Source organism: Dasypus novemcinctus, chromosome 3 (genome assembly GCF_030445035.2).
Source record: "Dasypus novemcinctus isolate mDasNov1 chromosome 3, mDasNov1.1.hap2, whole genome shotgun sequence".
NCBI classification, from domain to species: domain Eukaryota; kingdom Metazoa; phylum Chordata; class Mammalia; order Cingulata; family Dasypodidae; genus Dasypus; species Dasypus novemcinctus.
The window spans coordinates 37,888,709-37,905,176 of NC_080675.1; the positions used below are offsets into that span (position 1 = coordinate 37,888,709).

General features: G+C 36.3%; 1 protein-coding gene across 6 annotated transcripts in view; it reads right to left on the reverse strand.

Annotated features, from left to right (window-relative positions):
- PCNX1 (pecanex 1) overlaps positions 1–16,468 on the reverse strand; it is a 171,693-nt gene that overhangs the window by 135,531 nt on the left and 19,694 nt on the right. For all 6 annotated transcript variants that reach the window (XM_058293180.2, XM_071213836.1, XM_058293181.2 and 3 more), the window contains exon 2: positions 807–1,015. In XM_058293180.2, coding sequence (XP_058149163.1) covers positions 807–1,015 — 209 coding nt within the window. The remainder of the gene's footprint in view (positions 1–806; positions 1,016–16,468) is intronic.

Here is a 16,468-nt window from a genome sequence, read left to right on the forward strand (position 1 = left end):
GTGCAGTCATCAAAAATAATACCACAGAAAAAAATGTTTTCACTACTTCAAATATTTACTAAGTACCTATCAGTGCCAGATACTTAGTGTTTTAGGACCTACAGATACAGTAGTCTCTGCCTTCAAGAAGCTTACAAATGCAAATAAATGATAAAGATGATTTCAGATAGTGATTAATGCTATAAACAAAATTATTACAAGGTAAAATATTCGTTCAGTGAACAAACATGGTAATGGTGTTAGGGAGGGAGAAATGAATTCTAAGAAGTCAGTCATGCAAAAATTTTGTTGAATTCTAAGAAGTCAGCCATGCAAAGGAACCACTAAGTTTTTAAGGTAGGAATATAAAACTGAAAGATATTTACATTAGATTAAGTGAAAAATGCAGATTACAAATGTCAAGGAAAATATTTAAGTACAATTTGCTTAAGATGTATATATAGTAAATACACTTTATTTATAAATATAAATTAAAATGTCAAGATTTATAAGTCATGCTTTATTATTTCTTCAGGCTGGTTTTCATCTTTTTTGGTCTTTGGTGTGAATAACTACTAGATGGTAGCATATTGTTCTAATTTATTTCGTAACAAGGCCAACGATATTGATTACAACCCCAAATATACCAGTTAGTTAGCTTTGCTCTGATCTAAGATTACAATCTGTGCTTCTCACTGTATACATAATGGTAAGACCCCATACTGCCTTAAAAAAACATATAAAAAGAAGTAAAATACAGCAATCACATCATTACACACATAAAAAAATTTACATCATAACAAACTGAGGAACACAGGTTTCCATACCTTGGTCCATTGCTGTCTTTTCTCCTGGTTGAACAGCTGCCTTGTTCAGCTTTGGCTGGCTGATCTGTGAACTCACGTGCACTCCTATCTACAACTTCCCCAGCATCAAGAGCTCTGTGTAGTCGATAATTAACCATCTTCAGAACAATGAAAACAGCAGCTATCACAGGACAATAAACTGCTACTATAATCATGGAAGAAGGAAGCGCCTTTAAGAGAAAGAAAATAAGCATGTGCATTTAAAAATAATTACATTTTATTAAATTAGAGAAATCTGTAACTAAATTATGACACACACATTCACACAAAACATTAATTACATTATTAGCACCAAATTAAACTATCTAGCACAGGAGCCACTAGCTATACATGGCTTTTGAGCCCTTGAAATGTGGCTAGTCTGAATTGAGATGTGCAGTGAGTATAAAATAACACTGGATTTCAAAGACTCAGGATGAGGAAAAAAGCAAAATATATCAGTAATTCTTATATTAATTACATGTTTAAAGATAGTATTTAGAATATACTGGGTTAAATAAAATACATTAAAATTATATTTCACCTATTTCTTCTTACTTATTTTAATGTGGCTACCAGAAAATTTTAAATTATATATGTGGCTTGCATTATATTTCTATTGGACAGTAGTGGTTATAGACCATGCCAAAGCTTGCTTATGATACAATTGGAAAGGTAAGGTCTCACATTACACAACACATAAATGTTAGCAATGTGATTCAAATGCATATCATCTCTGTTCATGTGCTCTGTGTAATTTTTTTTCTAGGATATTAACGTTCTTTATGTTCTAAAAGATTTGAAGCTACAACCTTTGTGAGAATAACCTTAGAATTGTGACTGCAAAACCAGGTAAGACAATAGGAAATATGCAAAATTCAAGTGAGTTTTTTTTTAAATACTTAAAAAGTGTAGCCTGTTATCATATAGAAAGAATAAAAGAACACAACAAAATCAAGCAATGAATAGATCAACTGAAATAATTCAGTGAAGCAACTGGGTGTGAGAATTACAGACACATCGTATTTAAGGATGAAGGGATATGGAACTTGAATCCAGGGTTGGCAGGTCTGGAGACCACCCCCATTGGAAGGCATGTTTGGCATTACCCTTGGCAAAGTCTATCAAAACTAGGCTTAACTTATCCCCACTTTAATGAGAAAAATCATCCTGTAGCTCTAGATCCCACATGTTTTTATAAACTGCAACCTCAGATGTCTAAGAACATAATCCCAAATTTTTCTGGAAAGGTAACCTCAAAAGGCTCAAGATGATAAAATTGTTTCCTTGGGATCTTTAATCCCACACAAATTTAAAATACAATTTTAAAGTAAAGATTTTTTTAAAAAAATGTTCTTTGGGAGGGAGAGAAAAGGAAAGAATGGGGGCTAGAATTGGGGCAGGGCAGAGTAAATCAAGCCCACAGTTTAATAATTTTATACTGGGTCTGGGCATAATAGGTATATACAATTAGTAATTTTTTAAAATACTTTTTTGGGGGGATGTACCGGGATTGAACCTGGGACCTCGTATGTACAAAGCAGGCAGTCAACCACTAAGCTACACACACTGTGCTATAGTTGGTATTTTAAAATACAAAACCTTGCATATTAGATTATCTAAAAAATTAAAGTTGTGGTTCTAATTTAAAATGTTATTGAATAACTAATTCAGATTTATGATTTTAAGTTGTAAATTTATTTAAAATTTTACAAAAACCATAAATATATTCGAAAGAATTAAGTACTTGGAAAGATTTGTCAGACACTTTAAGTATTTAATAATGAATACTAAACTTATAAATGCAATTTAAATTTAAGGGAGTTTAAACTGTGAACAAAAATAATAAACCTCTTAAAAATGACTGCTAAAGTGTGTTAACTTTGTAAAGAGTTTAAAGTTAAGGTACAACTAAGTTATTTAATTTATAGCTTTAGTAAATCTATTTAATAGTATTGTCAAAAACAAACCCTAAATGACCAGTTCTGCACAAAGTGGCCACCATTAATCTCACGCATGCATACATACATACTCAAATTCACAAAATCTTCAAAATTAAACACATACACACATGTACAAACAAGTATACTGTGCAGAGTACTTACAAAACTTCTGTGTTATTATATGATACTGGTTTCCATATAAAATTTTCACATAAGAACCACAATTCTTAGAGATCATTTAGTTTAACACCCTCATTTTTAGACAGGAAATTGAGACCTCCTAAATATGAATGACTTACCCAAGATCACCCATCTACTTAACAACAAAATTAAGTCAGGCTTCTTGAGACCTGTTTGTACATTTTACTATAATACCATGCTACCACTTCCATTTTTAAATGTGATGTGGCAATAAAAATAAATCAGAGTTCCATCCTAATTCACTGTAGTCCATATTAAAGTAAAAATGATGGCTTATATTAATTAAATGAATAGAAAGGGAACAATCCCACATGATTATTTTAGAATGATAGACAACATAATAATGGCCCCTACAAATGGGGGAAGAAAAAAGAAAAAACTTAAAATAGAATGGGCTATAGTATTTGCCACTACACAGAGTCAAAGAAAAAATTATGAGTGCTTAAAACAGACTTAAATAATCTGTCTCTTCAGACTATTTTATTGCTGAGCATAGCAGATAATTGAGTGCCAAGAAACACATTAAAACGTGCATGATTTGGGAAGCGGATGTAGCTCAAACAATTGGACTCCCATCTACATTATGGAGGAGGGTTCCAGGTTCGGTTCCCAGGGCCTTCTGGTGAAAGTGAGCTGGCCTGCGCAACATGAGAGCTAGCAACAAAATGACACACAAAAAGGACACACAGAGGAGATGGTGAGAGGCTGAGGGACACAACAAACCAGGAAGCTGAGGTGCCTTAAGCAACTGAGTGCCTCACTCCCATGTTGGAAGGTCCCAGAATTAGTTCCCGGTGCCTCCTAAAGAGAAGACGAGAAGAGAAGCAAGCAGACACAGAAGAATGTGCAGCAAATGGACAGAGAGAGCAGAGAGCAAGCACAAGCAGTCGGGGGGGGGGAGCGTGGAATAAATAATAAGTCTTTTTTAAAAATGAGCATGATTTATATAATATGTAGATAACTTTTATAATGTTGAACACTTAAAAGACTGAGACAAAATAAAATTTAAAATTTAAGTGGCCATTTCATACTGGAAAGCAGTTTCAGATGAGTAACACTTGTACTTTCACTCAAATTACAAAAAGTACCCATTTATTGTACACCATATGGTTTAAATGCTTAAGCCTTGTCAGTGCTTCACCCTGGAGGTTTCTAGGTGACTGAGGACAGCTGTGCTATAACAGTTTCACTTTTCTCAAAGCAGGTAGAAGTAGATAAATAAACATTGGACTGCTTTGTTTCTGTTTAAACTTGTTCTCTACTAGCACTACTTCACTGAGCTCTGAGATGATAGCAATATTAGTATCAATGGATTATAAACTCTCCCCATAATAGTGATTTAATGATATTACAAGAAATTTTTAAATGTTGTCTGCCTTTACATGGTTTTAATAGTCCTCAAAATCAAACACCAAAATACTAGAAACTAGTTAAGTCACCTGTTCTTCATTTTTATGGATTATACACCAAAAGAACAATCCAAGTGGTATTTACTACTTATACTTTTTTTATTCAATTAGACATAGCAATACTGTATTTTCACACAAACAGTATTTTCAGAGATATTCAGAATTCTACGTAGCAACAAATACCTCATGAGAAAGCAAGATTTTTTTTCCCTTTAAAAGATTAAATTGCATATTTTTCTGTTAAAGATGTGATTTTTGTATCACATTCAACAACCCAATTCTGAATTAAAATCTCTTATTTTGATTTTCCTAGCAGTTGCTTATTAACATAATGTTAATTATGTTCCATTACAACATACACTTTAAAAAGTACTAATATTTCCAAAAGGATACTTTACTTCTTATTTACTGTAGATACCATCTTCAAATTAATGCTGATTCAACCAAGCACATTAATTTCCGTCTGATAACAAAAGCCTGTCTGTTTTATCTTCACATAAAGGTTTGCCTATAGGTATAAACTGCTCATATGGGAAGGCTGGTTTTACTTCTTTTCTACAATACTGGAAACAGTGGACAGGAGAGAATGAAGGTGTTAAAGCTGGTTGTGTAACACTGACAGACAAACCAGGCCCTCATTAAATAACTAGGAAGTCACAACATTGGAAGCTCAAGATAAAGGCCTGTAGAGTCACTGCAGGTTTCAAGGAGCTCTTCTTAGATATCTTATATATCGTATATATCTACAGCTTTATATATCAAAAGGTTAAAAAATGAAATACAACCTAGAGATTTTTCACTTCTCCTTTACGCTATGATTAATTTCGTGATTTGGGGGATTTGCTTATGGTGTAGTTAGGTATACAAAAAGAGTTCAGTCAGAAATCAGTGGTCTGTAATTTAAAAGCGAACAGAATGGCATGCATCACTCACAACTGAGGCCAAGGTTTTAGGGGAAAAAATCTTTTTTAACAAAAAATATCTATCAACTCAAGATACCATGTATCTTGATTTTTTCCCCCCACTATTGCAACTACCTCATTATTTAAGATAGTGTTTACCGAACTTTTGGTATCAAAGACTTAATGGGCATTCAGCAAACATGTGAAGCATCTATTTATCACATTTTGGTAAAGATTCATCAATTTTTAGTTTCCTAAACTGACAGATGAATTAAGGACTTTAATGTGAAGAGCAAAGCTCTGAAACTTTTAGAAGAAATATAAGAGACGATTGTGGGAAGCAGACTTGCCCCAGTGGTTAGGGCGTCCGCCTACCACATGGGAGATCCGTGGTTCAAACCCCGGGCCTCCCTGACCCGTGTGGAGCTGGCCCATGCACAGTGCTGATGAGCGCAAGGAGTGCTGTGCCACACTGGGGTGTCCCCCGCGTAGGGGAGCCCCACGTGCAAGGAATGCACCCCGTAAGGAGAGCCGCCCAGCGCGAAAGAAAGTGCAGCCTACCTAAGAATGGCACCGCTCACACGGAGAGTTGACACAACAAGATGATGCAACAAAAGAAACACAGATTCCCGTGCCGCTCACAACAACAGAAGCAGACAAAGAACACACAGCAAATAGACACAGACACAACCGGGGGTGGGGGTGGGGGTGGGGAAGGGGAGAGAAATAAAAAAATAAATAAAATAAAATAAAATAAGAGAAGATCATTATGGCCTTAGGATATAGAAGATTTCTTAAGCATGACTTTCAAAGAACATACCACAAAAGAAATGATGAACTCAACTGCATTAAAATTAAGAACTTCTGTTCACTGAGACACTATAAATTGAGTAAAATGACAAGTCACAAATGGGGAGAAGACACATCAAAACATGTATCACCAACAAAGACTAAGAAATATATATGTATATATAAATCACAAGAAAACACTCTTTCAAATTCATTAACAAAAAGGCAAACACACCAATGAATAAAATGGTCAAAAGACCTTACAGAGATAAGGAAATATAAGTAGCCAATAAGAAAAACAAACGAAAAATATGTCCAATTTCATCAATAATGAGGAAGATACTATTTAGAACCAGAACAATGTCTTGAATACCCATTTGTATGGACAAAAATTATTAAATCAGAAGAAAATTAAGTACAGCAGACCAGAACTGTTATAAACAGCTTGATATATTGGCCAAGACCCAGCAATTTATCTCCTAAATAAGAAACCGAGAGAAAGTCGTACACATGCAGCACTAGGAGACTTGTACAAAAAGTGGAGGAAACCTAACTGAAAATCAACAAGAAAATGGAAAATTATAGACTACTGACCAAGTGAATATAATACATCAGTGGAAAATCCAATTACATGCAGCAACATAAAAACTGTATAAATACAATATATTATACTCCAAATGTAAACTTTATTCTTTACTGTTATTTTCTTGATTTTTTTGCAATGAGCATGTATTTCTTTTATAATTAGAAAAAAAAAAGACCTAAATGTTAATAGTAATAAAAAAAGTTTTCATATTAAACTGAGAGTACATAAGCCATCATCTTTTACAAAGGAATTGATATACAGCTCAATAAGGGACTTAGCAATAGGTTCGAGTCCCACATCAAGGCTGTTTTTTTTACTTTACTCCTTATTTTCAAGAAATTTTTTTTTTTAAATCTTACCTCTCAATTACACATTACAGGGAATAGACTAGCAGAAACTATTAACCGTTGTCAGGAACCTCCTAGATATTCACACCAAATACAGACCCCCCAAATTCTGGTCAGCCTCATTACTGAGATTTGGGTTTAGATGCTTTTAACTAAGATCATCTATGTCTTCAAAACTGGATAGAAGAATACTTCACTTTGTCCTCTCTCCAGTGAGGAAAGAAAATCAAATATTGAAAAACAAGCTGGAAGACTGAACCATCTACACAACAGTTTAGTCTTCTTAAATTCTGACAGCTTATCCTTAACATAAAAAATGGGGATATCCCAGCCAGGAGTGACAGATTCAAGTTATTCAAGATGCCAAATATATTGCTGATAGGACTCTTGAGAAAGTCACTTAGAATCACAGAAATGATCATTACTAGAATTATCAAAATTGTGAAATAATTTTATATTACTTTTCATTTCAAAAACTCCAGTGAATAATTCTCCCCTCAGGCTAGCATACTATGTGGCAGGAAAACAATTTTTCACACAATTCAGCCATACCTCAGAGAAATTATGGGTTCAGTTACAAACTACCACAATTAAGCAAGTCACAAGAATTGCCTGGTTTCCCAGTGCATATGAAAGTTATGTTTATACTACACTGTAGTCTAGTAAGTGTGCATCAGCATTATGTCTAAAAAACAATGTACATACATTAATTTAAAAACACCTGATTGCTAAAAAATGCTAACCATCACCTGAATCTTCAGCAAGTCTTTTTGTTTTATGGAGAGTCCTGCCTCAATGTTGTAGGCTGCTCATTGATCAGGATGGTGGTAGCTGAAGGTTGGGGTGGCTGTGGCAATTTCTTAAAATAAAACAATGAACTTTGCCACACTGATTGACTCTTCCTCACACAAAAGATTTCTCTGTAGCATGCAATGCACTTGGATAGCATTTTATCCACAGTAGATGTTCTTTCAAAATTGGAGTCAGTCCTCTCTAAAGTATGTTTAGACTTGAAAGTTGACATTACTCCTTGATCCATGAACTACAGGCAGGAAAACAACCATCTTGTCCTACATCGCCATTAGAGCTCTTGGGTGACTAGGTGCAAAAAAAAAAGAAAATTTTTTTTTGAGCAATAGGTCTCAAAAGTGGGCATAAAATATTCAGTAAAGCACTTTGCAAACAGATGTGCTGTCATCTAGGTTTTGTTGTTCCATTCAGAGAGCACAGGCAAGTAGATTTAGCATAAATCATAAGATTTTCAGAATGATAAATAAGCATTGGCTTCAACTTCAAAGTCACCAGCTGCATTAGCCCCTACAAGAGCCTGTTTTTTGAAGCTTCAAAACCAGGTGCTGACTTATCTTCTCTAGCTATAAAAGTCCTAGATGGCATCTTCTTCCAATAGAAAGCTGTTTCATCTATATCAAAAATCTGCTGTTTACTGTAGCTACCTTCATCAAATATCTTAGCTTCTACATCAGCATTTGCTGCTTCTCCTTGCACTTTTATGTCATGGAGATGACTTCTTTCCTTAGATCACATGAACCCACCTCTATTAGCTTCAAACTTATCTTCTGCTGCTTCCTCATCTCTCTCAGCCTTCATAGAATTGAAAAGAGCTAGGGCCCTTTCTCTGGATTATGCTTTGGTTTAAGGGAATGTTGTGGCTGGTCTGATCTTTTCACACCACTAAAACTGTCTCCATATCAGCTATAAGGCTAAATCACTTTCTTAACATTCATGTGTTCACTGGAATAGTACTTTTTAATTTCCCTCAAGAACTTTTCCTTTACATTTATAACTTTGCTAAATGTTTGGCACAAGAGGCCTTGCTTTTGGCCTATCTAAGCTTTCGACATGCCATCCTCACTAAACTTACTCATTTCTGGCTTTTGATTGAATGTGAAAGACACCTTCCTGTCACGTGAACACTTGGAGGCCACTGTAGGGTTATTAATTAGCCTAACTTCAATTTGTTGTGACAGGGTATAGGGAAGTCCCAGGGGAGGAGAAAGATGGGGGAAGGGCCAGTCGGGAGAGCAATCAGAACACATGCAACATTTATCAGTTAAGTTCACCATCTTATATGGGCACGGATACCCCAAAACAATTATAACAGTAACATCAAATATTGCTGATCACAGACCACCATAACAGATATAATAATAATGTTTGAAATATGTGTGACACAAATGTGACACAGAGACACAAAGTGAGCATATGCAGTTGGAAAAATGGCTCTAAGAGACTTGCTCCACACAGTGTGGCCAGAAACCTTCAATTTGTAAAAAACACAAGAGATGCAAAGCACAATAAAACAAGATATATCTGTATCCGTTTCTTTGTGCAGCAATATAAAGATATGCTCACTATGCTTTATTTTAGATTTATAACTTTTACTATTTTTGTACCAATGAATCAAGATCTGGAAATACACTGTTGATAAACTATTTCCTTAACAGCAATAAACTTGTTGTTTTCCATCAGAACTAATTTCATTGCACCTTTTTCCAGCCCATGTGATTACTATGTGCCAGGCACATCTTCTAAGTACTTTATATATATTAATGCATTTAACCCTCACAATTACCTCACCAGGTCAACACTATTATTATCCGCATTTTACAGATGGAAAAACTTAGGTAGAAAGAGATTAAGAGATACTGAGGAGCAATTGAGCTCCTGAGTCCTTGCTCTTAACCACAACATCTAACTGCCTCTAAATCACTGGTCAGCAAATTTTTACAGTAAATATTTCACAGTTTGTGGACAATATAGTCTGTTGCAACTACTCAACTCTGCTGCTAAAATGTGAAAACAGCAAGAAACTATTTATATAAACAAGGAAGTTGTTGTGCTCCAATAAAAATTCATTTATGGACACTGAGATGTGAGTTTCATATAATTTCCATGTCACAAAATATTTTTATTTTTTTTAACCATAAAAAACATAAAACCATGCTTAGCTCACAGGCCATACAAAAACTACACAGGTTTAACTTCCTGGCCTGTTGTGTTAGCTTGCCACAGACTGCCAGTGCAAAAATTCCAGAAATGGATTGGCTTTTATAATGGGAATTTATTAGGTTTAAATTGTACAGCTCCCAGGCTGTGAATATGTTCAAATCAAGGCATTACAGATGCTGTCTCACCAAAGGTAGGCAGTAGGCAATCCTGGACTCCTGTCACATGGCAAGGCAAAATGGCTCCAGTCTCTGCCTTCTCCTCCAGGCTCACTTTCTCTCCAAGCTTACTTGCGGGTGATCATGCACACACGGCTTGTCCCCCCAGGCCATGTCTCTTCAGCTTCAGGCTGCTCTGCTGATTTCAGTCTCTGGCCTCTCTCTCAGCTTCCTCAGAGTTTCTCTTTCTGCAGCTCTAGATGATCCTGGAGTCCTCTCTCACACAAAGTACTCTAAACACTTAGAGTACTTTCTCTCTGTCTCTGCTTTCAGTCAAGAGTTTATTATATAAAGACTCCAGTAAAAGGATTAGGAGGACCCACCCTGGGTCCAGCGACCTAACCCAAGACCCTTAACTGAAGAAATCTAACTAAAAAGTCCTTTAACCGACTCAAAACAAAGGACCCACATACAATGGCCTCACACACATAGAATAGGTTAACTTAAAAACATAATTTTCTGGGGTCCCCTAACAACTCAAACCAGCACACATGCGCTCTAAATGAAAAACTCTAGGTAAACTTGACCCAATGGATAGGGTGTCCGCCTACCACATGGGAGGTCTGTGGTTCAAATCCCTGGCCTCCTTGACCCGTGTGGCGCTGGCCCATGCACAGTGCTGATACGCACAAGGAGTGCCCTGCCACGCAGGGGTGTCCCTCGTGTAGGGGAGCCCCACGCGCAAGGAGTGCACCCCGTAAGGAGAGCCGCCCAGCGCGAAAGAAAGTGCAGTCTGCCCAAGAATGGTGCCACACACAGGGAGAGCTGACACAAGATGACACAACAAAAAGAAAACGCAGATTTCCGGTGCCACTGATAAGGATAGAAGCAGTCACAGAAGAACACACAACAAATGGACACAGAGAGCAGACAACTGGGGGGGTGGGGGGAGAAGGAGACAGAAATAAATAAATAAACAAATCTTAAAAAAAAAAAAAAACTCTTGGATTCTCTAACTAACCAATAAACCAAATAAAAGGCCATCAAGCACTTCTTATCACCAATTTCATCTAACTGTGAAACAAAGTAGCTGTTAGCAAACATAGGCCAGTAATTGTTTTCCACCATATACACCACTGAAATCAAGTCACACTAAACAGTGTCATTTAATAACAAATTTCTGGGAAATGGATGTAGCTCAACCAACTGGGTTCCCGTCTACCATACAGGAGGTCCAGGGTTCGATGCCCAGGGCCTCCTGGTGAGGGCAAGCTGGCCCACATGGCGAGCTGGCCCACACGGAGTGCCAGTCCACATGGGGAATGCCACCCCGCGTGGAAGTGCCACCCTGTGTGGGAATGCCGCCCAGCATGGGAAAGCTGCCCCTCGCAGGAGTGCCAGCCGAAGCAGAAAGCTGGCACAGCAAGATGATGCAACAAGAGACACAGAGGAGAGAAAATAAGACGTAGCAGAACAGGAAGTTGAGGTGGCACAAGAGGGTAATCACCTCTCTCCTACTCTGGAAGGTCCCAGGATCAGTTCCTGGGACTGCCTAATGAGAAAACAAGCAGACACAGAAGAACACAGAGCAAATGGACACAGAGAGCAGACAATAAGGGGACCGGGGGCGGTGGGGGAATAAATAAAAAATAAATAACAAAATTCTGACAATAGCTCATCCTCCTTGCTCTTCAAGAAAAATAACTATAAATTCTGAAAAGCGGTTTTATAAGCTTTTTGGCAAAAGTATATAGCATACATATTCTCCACAAGAAGGTATAGTTTTGAATATTGCCTCTATTTTTGGTGTCTTCTACAGTGAGAAAATTTATCAGTTTACACCAGAAAATATTTGTTGGGGATTATTCTTGGAAAAGTCAATTGATTTCCACAGAAATCACCAGGAAAACGATGAAAACTTCACTGGCCTTATGTCACAGTTTGACAAAGTTGTAAAACAGACAACTGACTATGGACTAGGGGTAAAGGGCCTGTCAGTGCAATAAAATAAAATTTTAAAATAGAAACAAAGATTGTACCTAGTATTGCTAAAAGAAAAAGTAGATTAACTTTAACAGAACAATAGAAAGCAAAGGAAAAATTAGGTCAACCTTTCAATGAAAATAACCAAACAGTCCTGTTTCTCCAAAAACTTAAAGAAAATACAACTCTTTAAATTAATGTCTTCTTTCAAAATGTTTAGCTATAAATTTATAATTAATATACACAACTGTCACTCTGCTGAGGCCATTCTTGCTACCTTAGTTATAATACAGTTCATTCTCCAGCTATTAGAAAAAGCTGAAGAACAGTTTTGTTTCAAGTAGAAAATAGTAGGTTCCTTCAGATTATTCTTTTTAAGTCTATGCTTCTCTCCTCATGTGGTTTGGAATCTTTGAATGCTGGAAACTACCAAAATATAAAATGGTATCTTCTAGTGCATTGTGATAGAAACAATCATTGACATATTGGGAGAAAAACTGAACTTAAGTTTTTCTTAGCCTTAAATTTGTCTTCTCTGCTAACCTCTTGCAGAAAAAGGAGCAAAAATTAAATAATAAAAAATATATCTGACAAATAAAAATGAAAATTAGCAAAGTTTGGAAGCAATATACCTTATACCCTAGGCAGGAAAATACCACAGATACTAACCCTGTCCTAAATTGTAAGTTCTATCCATCAACAGTTATCTGGACTAATTTTTCTTAATATATTTTCAGGAGGAGAAAAACTAAACAGTTGTAAAAATACAGAGTGCTGCTTCCTTCCATTGTCTGCCCCAAAATCAATTAGTTTTATGTCTTTTTTACTGGATTAAAGTGGCCAACGGAACAAAGAATTAAGGACTATTTTTTTAAAGCTCCACTAAGATTGCCAATGTGCCCGGGTTCTAGCTTTTCTAGTAGTGCACCTGAAGCTGAGTGCACACCTCTTTTCATCCTTGTGGCAAATCCCTTTGGGCTTATTCCCAAAAAGGTAAATGGATAAACTAATTCCTACAATGTGCAGAATTCAGTTCCATATCTGCCCCACAGTTCATTTTTGGCAGATGGAGAGAATGTTGGGGGAAAGGAGGAAGAAGGATTTAGTAACCAAATATTGTCCATAAATTCTAGGAAGTGACTATTAATTAGTGATGAGGGGAGAGGTTAGATCAGAAATAAAATGAATGTTTTCTAAGCCCTACAAGTTTTCACATGCAGGTTGCACTTAAAGGACTTAGAAGAGGCCCTCATCTCAATAGTCACGGCTCTAGGGATTCAAGCCCTCTTGCCAAAGTCTCCTTCAAGGGTTAAGGAAAAGACAAATCTATCTTTTCAGAGGATGGCACTACAGAGGAAAAAGAGAAAGGTACTTCAAATGCTGAGATTAATACAGACTTTCACACAGAAAAGAGCAAAACCTACAATATTCTATAAATCCAACTACAGAACAGGTTAAATTGGTTCTCAAGGGCCAGTTGAGAACCTCTGTGACAAACTTAGAATATATTTTCCTCAAAGGCAACTGCTTTTAAAATTAACTATAGGAACCTAAGCCTACCTATAGGCCTTCAGAAGTCTGAATTTTATCTGCATAAGTATCATTAAAATATATAATATAAAAATAGAATCATTAAAAATACTAAATACTATCTTATCTGTTTACATTTACATTTTATATTTATGTATCTCCATTAGATATATCTGTATTTACATCTTTAGTTACAACAGAATGCTTTTTTTTAGGAAGGTAATATCCAAAATTTATGTCATATCACCCAGCTGAAAAGGGACCAAAGTAATACAGAAATATGCAATTTATGTGGAGCTGGCCCATGCGCAGTGCTGATGCGGGCAAGGAGTGTCGCGCTACTCAGGGGTGTCCCCGGCATAGGGGAGCCCCACGCACAAGGAGTGCACCCATAAGGAGAGCCGCCCAGCGCCAAAGAAAAGTGCAGCCTGCCCAGGAATGGTGCCGCCCACACTTCCCGTCCCGCTGACGACAACAGAAGCGGACAAAGAAACAAGACGCAGCAAATAGACACAGAGAACAGACAACCGGGGGAGGGGGGGAAATTAAATAAATAAATAAATCTTAAAAAAAAAAATTTAACTGAGTCTATTACAAGTCATTCACAGTACTAGGCACTAGAGATGGACAGCTCAAAACATATAAGACAGGGCACAAGCATGAAAAATAAGGGAGGAAACACTCAAATAAAAGTGAGGATGTATATTGATAGAATTGGATAATTCTATATTTTTTATAGGGAAACCCCATTTCTCAGCAAGCCAAAAAAAAAAAAAAACAACTTTCAGGAATCTATAAATTTTGGTCAAAGTCAATGTCATCATAGTTAAAATGTTAAAATTTCCAAAATAAATTCGGAATTATTACATAAGAATGTAACTTGAGAGGCAACAATGTTTTTATTTATATAAGGGTTTCTGAGTAAACCTAACCATCTGGAAGAAGGCCAAGTGCTCTGTGCTAAGAATGATCTTGGTTCATATTTTCTTTTATAATTAGTAACTTGCCATTTTAGTGTAAAATCATACTTCTATGAATTTAATAAGTCTAGGTAAATCTGAGCAAAATGACAAAAACTGAATTTCTAAATATGAGCACCTCATTAAGTCTAACCTAAATACCCTGACCTATTTCTTTATACCATTTGTTTCTGACATATTCTATTGAAATAATTTTTCAGGAATCACAGTCAGTGAGGCTAAGGATTCATTAACAAGCTCTGTCAAACACAACATTGCAATTCTAAAGAAGCTAAGTTATTATCTTATAAGTTATAAGAAGCAGCTAGGTCATTATCTTTTTATTATATCTCAGAAAATCCCAGTTCGGGGTATATTCAATGGGTTTACCTTCGGCAAACACATATAAAATAGTGGTATTTGTCTTGCATTTATTAACTATACCCATATAGATGTAGTTAGTTCACTACAGAAGCACAGAATAAATACAATAGCTGAATTTAAGACTTAAAAATCAAAATAATTTAATTCAATAACAAAATTAAGTCAAAGGAAGTCAAATTATAAGAATCCAGTAAAAATAACTATTTTTAAATAAAATGTAATACACATTGCAACAGTTTGATATGGTTATGAATTCCAAAAACAGACACTGGATTATGTTTGTGATCTGGTCTGTACCTGGGCATAATTGAGTTATGATTAGGGCTTTGACTGGGCCACGACATTAGGGTCACAGATAAAAGACATGGCAAAGGATAGAGTTGACGGGTTTTTGATGTTGGAGTTTTGATGCTAAAGCCTTAAACCAGAGCCCCAGGAAGTAAGCTCACAGAGGAAAGAGAAGCCAGCCCCGGGAAGAGAAGAACCCTGAGCCCAGGAAGAAGCAAGCCCTGGGAAGAAAGGAACCTTGAACCCAGACAGAAGCAAGACCCTGGAAGGGAGCAACCCAGGAAACCTGAACCCTTGCAGATGTCGGCAGCCATCTTGCTCCAACATGTGAAAACAGACTTTGGTGAGGGAAGTAATTTATGCCTATGGCCTGGTATCTGTAAGCTCCTACCCCAAATAAATACCCTTTATAAAAAACAACCAATTTCTGGTATTTTGCATCAGCACCCCTTTGGCTAACTAGTATACACATAAAAATCAGGTTTATGAGAAACTATTTTAGTAAATTCACAGAGAAGGAAAGCAGATTAGAGGTTAACAGAGGAAAGGGCATGGGGAAAGAGGGGGAAGGGGTGGAGTCTGTAATAACAAATAAATAAAAACTGTTTCTGGGGGAGTGGATGTGGCTCCAGCAGTTGAGGGCCAGCCTCCCACATATGAAGTCCTGGGTTCAATCTCTGACCCCCACTACCTCAAAAAACAAACAACCAACCAAAAAAAAAAAAAAAAAAAACTGTATTAACACAAAAGACTTAATGAATTATCACTTATTTTCCTAATATTACTTAATTTTAAAAGGCATAGTGTTGTTAAAGAGAAGTCCCTGATCATTCTTAGAAAATTCAATCTGCAATTTAACATATAATCAATAAAAGAGCAAACTATAACAAAGTACCTACTATTAAAAGGAATTTTTGATATAGTAATTAAATGATGAAAAGGTCAATTAAAAAGTTGTTATTTAATTATACTCCATGTTTCACTAAAATTCCATGGGATAAAGTGCAAGTTGAGATCCTAACACAAGAATGAAAATCAGTAAGAGTTACAAATTAAAAGAAACTTATTTCTCATACCAATATTACCAGAACCCATACATCATTTCCACCACATTTACCCTGAGGCTCACTCAGTTTGCTGGGAACAGAAAGACAGCACTGCATACTATACAAGCCCATTTTTCCTTTAAAAGAAAGTG